Below are 6,000 nucleotides of genomic sequence, written 5' to 3' on the forward strand. Positions count from 1 at the left end.
ACTACGTTTCTACTCACATAAATTGATCCTGTGTCGGGATCCAATAATATATATGCCTTCGTACCTTTCTCAATTCCAAGATTTACCACCCTTTTTCTCCTATCATCCAATTTCTTTAGATGATTTTTGGGTATCATCATGTGAGTGACACAACCGAACACCCTAAGGTGTCTTACTTGTGGCTTTCTTCTGGTCCATACTTCATACGGTGTGGTCTCCTGAAGAAGCATGGTGCTTACCCGGTTCAGAACATACACAGTATGGCTTACAGCTTTGCCCTACAACACGTATGGAACTTTCATTCCTTTTAAACTGCTTCTTACCATTTCTATAACTGTCTGGTTTCGTCTCTCTACAACATCGTTTTGTTGTGGAGAGTATGGAGCCGTGTAATGTCTCTCGAGCCCAGTTTCTTTACAATACATGGTGAAGTGAGTTGAAAGGAACTCACTACCACGATATGTACGAAACACCTTCATTCTCTCTCCCGATTCATTCTCCACTGCTGCTCTAAAATTCTTTAAAACTTGGAATGCTTCATCCTTTGTTTTCAAAAGATACACCCACATAACTCTACTATAATCATCCACCAAAGGCATGAAATATCGGTTCCCTGCAGGTGTAGGGGGTGATACAGGTCCACATAAGTCCCCATGAATAAGCTCAAGTCTTCTATTTGCCCTATAATTAGTATGAGCTGGATAGGGACTTCTACTCTGCTTTCCAACCAAACAGCCTTCACACCTTTGGGAGGGAATGTCTATTTTTGGTATTCCTTCGACTAGATTCTTATCCGACATGATCTTGAGTGCACCAAAATTAAGATGGCCCATTCTTGCATGCCAGAGCCATGTTGAATCATTAATTTCAGCAATTAAGCAAGTTGATCTTACCTCCTCCAATTCAAATTTGTAGAGTCGATTCAAGGACTTTTGGACCTTCATCAATAGACGTCCAGTTGTGCCATGGACCCATAGAAACGGTTCCTTGATTCTGATCTCATCTCCACCTTCTGATAATTGACCCAAACTTATGATGTTGCTGCACAAATCGGGTATGTAGTAGACTTCCTTCATCTTTCTGAATTCACGATTCTTACAATGGAACACTATTGTCCCCTTTCCTTCAATCCTGACCCTGGATTCGTTTCCAAACTTAAAAAATCCTTGCACCTTTCTATCTATCTCATGAAATTTATTCTTATCACCAGTCATGTGGTTTCTTGCACCAGTGTCAAGATACCACATATTTGACTGGTTCATATCTCCCCCTTTTGTTCTTAATTTTGGCTTCACGCTTTCTTCATTTAAGAATACTTGAAGACTTCTTCTTTATCTTCAAGAGATGACAACATGAGGGCTGGCTCGTTGTCATCTTGAATCAAGTTGTTTTCCTGATTTCTCTCTTTTCTTGGATTTTTACATTCAGCTGCATAATGGCCAAATTCTTGGCGGTTATAGCATTGTATTTCACTTTTGTCTTGACTGTGGCGTTCATTGTAGCTTCTTTCTTTCTTCTGGTGAGAACCTCCTCTGCCATGACCACCTCGACCACCACCTGGACCACCTCTGCTCCGGCCTCGACCTCTTCCCTGTGATGAACCACCACGGTTTCCTTTTGGGACGGATTTTGAACCACCTTCACCTTTCTTGTTTCTCTCAGTCCATTCTTGGTGGATTAAGAGAAGCTTTCTATCATCAGTTTCACCTTGACCCCGCATTCTTTCTTCATGAGCCTTTAACCTTCCAATCACTTCCTCAATTATCATCTCATCTAAATCACCAAACCGCTCAAGAGTTGAAGCAATCTGCAGAAATTTAGATGGCACTACCCGTAGTAATTTCTTCACCACATATGACTCTTCAACTGTTTCGCCCAAGGTACGAATGTTGCTCATGATGTTACTCACTTTCACAACGAATTCATCTACTAACTCCATATTTTTCATGCTCAAAGCTTCAAACTCTGTCTTCAGAGTTTGAATCTTACTGTTTTGACTCTATCTGCCCTTAGAAACCTTGTCTTCAATGCATCCCTTGATTTTTTGTTGTTTGCTTCTTCGCCAAAGACAGCAACATGTCTTCTGGAATGCCTTGGTAGATGGCTGCTAAAGCCATCTTGTCTTTCTTTACTTTAACCACTGTGTTTGCTGTTCTGGGCTCAACTGCATCCCATACTCCTTGAGCCTGCATGAAAACCTTCATTTTTATAGCCACGCAGCATAATTGGTTCTTGACAGCATAAGGTAGTGGAGTGTGATCTGCCCCTCCTTCTCGTTATGGTTGTCTCCTGTCATCTCTCTCTCTCTCTCTCTCATGGGGCTGGTATTTGGGCATACACTGTGCTCTGATACCAAATGTGGGTATGAAACAGGGATAGAAAAAGAAGTACACAAATCTAATGACAGGAAAGTAACACAAAACTAGGGCAAAGTTTACTGAAAATGGGAATACTGTAAACGTACACATTGCCAGCTATTTAAGCTAGAAAAAGACTAAAAACAAGGACCTACTTCTACCTATCTGCATAAAAATAGGACCCATTTGCCAACATGGCCTTGGACATATTCAAAAACAAAGACCAGGTAAAACACTAAAATAAACATGTGCAGTAAAATCTGAATTACACTCACAGTTTTTTATGGTTCTATACCTAATATTACATATATATATATATATATATATATATATATATATATATATATATATATATATATATATATATATATATATATATATGGGATGGTTAGAGAAAACACTAAATAAAGTGCGAACATTACATTTATGTTATTATTTTGCTATGAATTTTGTATATACATCTTTGTATCCTTATTGAACAATGAATATATGAATAATCATATGATAATATTCATATTGGATTTTACTATAATACAACACATATACATAATTAATAGCATAATAATAAAATAAAAGTGAGAAGATGAATAATCATATGTTAATATTCACATTAGAATTTACTACATTACTACACACAAAATTCATAGCGGAATAATAACATAAAATTAGTGCTCTCATTTTCTCATTTTATTTAGTGTTTTTATTTGAATTTATTCATATATATATATATATATATATATATATATATATATATATATATATATATATATATGTGTGTGTGTGTGTGTGTGTGTGTGTGTGTGTGTGTGTGTGTGTGTGTGTGTGTGTGTGTGTGTTCGCGCAATTTCCCTTGCAATTGAAATCTATAGGCTAGTTGGTTAGTCTACTTACCTGTTATACGAGACACTCATATTTGATTCCCTTCTGATCGTAGTTGTCTACTCATTTATATATAAAGCTGTTTCCCATGCATTAGAAATATGTTGTAGTATCGTTGGATAAGGTACATGGCTTTCACCTCTTGAGACGTGGGTTCAAGCTTTCAAAATAGAGATTGTAAAAAAATAGTTTTTGGCCATTTTTCCTTGCTATTTCACATAAATTTGTACTAAATGCAAGAACTAAGAATGTACTTTAGTTTATTCAACATCCTACCTTCATTTTTTTCAATTATAACATTGTATAGCCGTTCAAATTGTTTTGTATTTGGATGAATTTGTTATATTTTGTATATTTTTTAAAGTGGAATGTTGTAATAGGAAGAAATTAAAGAAAGTATGTTGCCGTTTCTTACATATAAGCCTATAAAGTTTGGTAATTTGACGGGCCTCCTTTTGGTTTTCCTCGGGCCTAAAATATCTTGTGCACCTTTTTGTTCTCTTCATGTTTAATTTTACATCTTCTTTCTTCATTCATTTGCAGGGTGGCTTGCAATCTCCACGTGTGTTTGCCAACAACACATCTAGTACAGGCACCATAGTTCATTTTGAACTTGATGATTTGTATCTGCAAATGGCCAACGAATATCAAGAATCTTTGAAAGCAAGCTTTTTTATTGTGGAAACAAACACGATTTCAGTGTTGCATATCACCAAAATTGTTCTGGATTTCGGAAAAAAGGCAATAGATTCAGTTTCTCAAGATGGGTCCAACTTAAAATCAGTCCTCTCAGTTGACATAACAGGTATCGGTATGTGCTTGACATTCAACAGTGTCCAATCCTTATTATCTACTGCTTTAATGTTCAAGGCATTACTGAAAAGCCCATCTCCAACTGTTAAAACATCATCTTCTTCTTCTATGCAAAGTGAGGCAGCTCGTCCAAACAAGTCATCAGGGAAAGGGATCCAATTAGTAAAATTTAACCTGGAAAGGTGTTCGGTGAATCTCTGCAGTGACGTAAGCTTGGATAACGTCATTGTTGATGATCCAAAACGTGTGAATTATGGATCACAAGGTGGCCGTGTTCTTATTAGTGTTTTACCTGATGGGACTCCTCGTACTGCAAAAGTAGCATCAACAGCTTCCGATGATTGCAAAACGGTAAAATATTCGATCGGGCTCGAGATTATCCATCTAGGATTGTCTATAAACAAGGAGAAACAGTCAACTCAGGTGGACATCCAAAGAATAAGATCAGCATATCGGGAAATTATGGAAGATGACAGTTTCGGCACTAAAGTGTCATTGTTTGACATGCAGAAAGCAAAGTTTGTTAGGAGGGCAGGTGGCCTTAAAGAGGTATCGGTTTGTTCTCTTTTCAGTGCCACTACGATCACCGCCAGGTGGGAGCCCGATGTTCAACTAGCATTAACTGAACTCGGGCTACGTTTGAAGCTACTCGTTCACAATCATAAGCATCAAGAACAACAAGACCTCACCACGGATAAATGTAGTAGTAGTAGTAGTATAGATAAAGAAATTAAGAAAGAAGAGTCGGTAAAGAAAAAAGAATCTCTTTTTGCGATTGATGTGGAGATGCTTACGGTGACTGCTGAAGCTGGAGATGGTGTAGAGATGATGATTCAGGTTCAATCAATTTTTTCTGAAAATGCACGCATAGGTGTACTTCTTGAGGGACTAATGCTGAGTTTTAATGCAGCAAGAGTGTTCAAAAGTGGTAGGATGCAACTTTCCCGCATTCCTAATGCCTCTGATCCGGCTGTTAAGTGGGATTATGTGATTCAAGGCCTTGATATGCATATTTGCTTGCCATTTAGATTGCAGTTGCGTGCTCTCGATGATTCATTTGAGGAAATGTTGCGAACTTTGAAGCTTGTAGCTGCTGCTCAAGAGAAAATAATATTTCCGTTTAAGAAGAAAGAGAGCGAGAGTGGGAAACCGAAAAAACCCAGCTCTTCAAAACTTGGTCGTGTGAAGTTGTATATACGTAAGTTAACTGCTGAAATTGAGGAGGAACCATTACAGGGTTGGCTTGATGAACACTATCACTTAAGGAAAAATGATGCCCGTGAAATGGCTGTTCGATTGAACTTTCTGGATGATCTTCTTTCCAAAACCACCCAATCTCCAGCCCATGTTCCTCCTGTTCCTGTTTGTGATTCTGATGATGATGGCCAAGACAAGACCACATCCACATCAACATGCGTGTATGATGCATCGTCGCTTGAAAAAATGAGAGAGGAACTCTATAAGAACTCAATTTCGATCTTATTATGAAGCATGCCAGGCCCTTGTGATATCACAAGGATCGGGTGCCTGCCAGGAAGGATTTGAGTCAGGGTTCAAGTTTAGCACATCAAGAACCTCTCTTTTCTCCATTATTGGCACAGCACTTGATGTAACCTTGACAGAAATTGAGGGTGGTGAGGGCAGGGATGATACAACTTGTACAAAAGCTTGATCCGGTTGCTCGAGAATCTAACATTCCATTTGCTCGTGTTACGGTTGTACCTTAATCTGCAGGCAGGCTCACTTGTGGCTCAGCTAGAGACTATACATATCCTCTTCTTGCTGCAACTTTTGGTAAATGTGAAGGTCGCCTTGTGCTAGCTCAACAGGTCAATAACGCCTTATCTTCCATTTCTTCGTTTCTTCTTTTCCAATTTCATTCAGTAAAGGTACCACCATACCATCATATATCTTCATACGTAAAACAACGGTGTTGTGCTATATAAAATGA

General features: G+C 38.2%; 1 protein-coding gene across 1 annotated transcript in view; it reads left to right on the forward strand.

Moving 5' to 3' along the window:
- Positions 1 to 6,000, forward strand: part of LOC111892949 (protein SABRE) — a 51,953-nt gene that overhangs the window by 22,898 nt on the left and 23,055 nt on the right. The window contains 3 exon segments of the mRNA XM_052767381.1: positions 3,780 to 5,519; positions 5,521 to 5,688; positions 5,690 to 5,878. Of these exon segments, the coding sequence (XP_052623341.1) occupies positions 3,780 to 5,519; positions 5,521 to 5,688; positions 5,690 to 5,878 (2,097 nt within the window).

This window comes from Lactuca sativa, chromosome 9 (genome assembly GCF_002870075.4).
Source record: "Lactuca sativa cultivar Salinas chromosome 9, Lsat_Salinas_v11, whole genome shotgun sequence".
Lineage (NCBI taxonomy): Eukaryota > Viridiplantae > Streptophyta > Magnoliopsida > Asterales > Asteraceae > Lactuca > Lactuca sativa.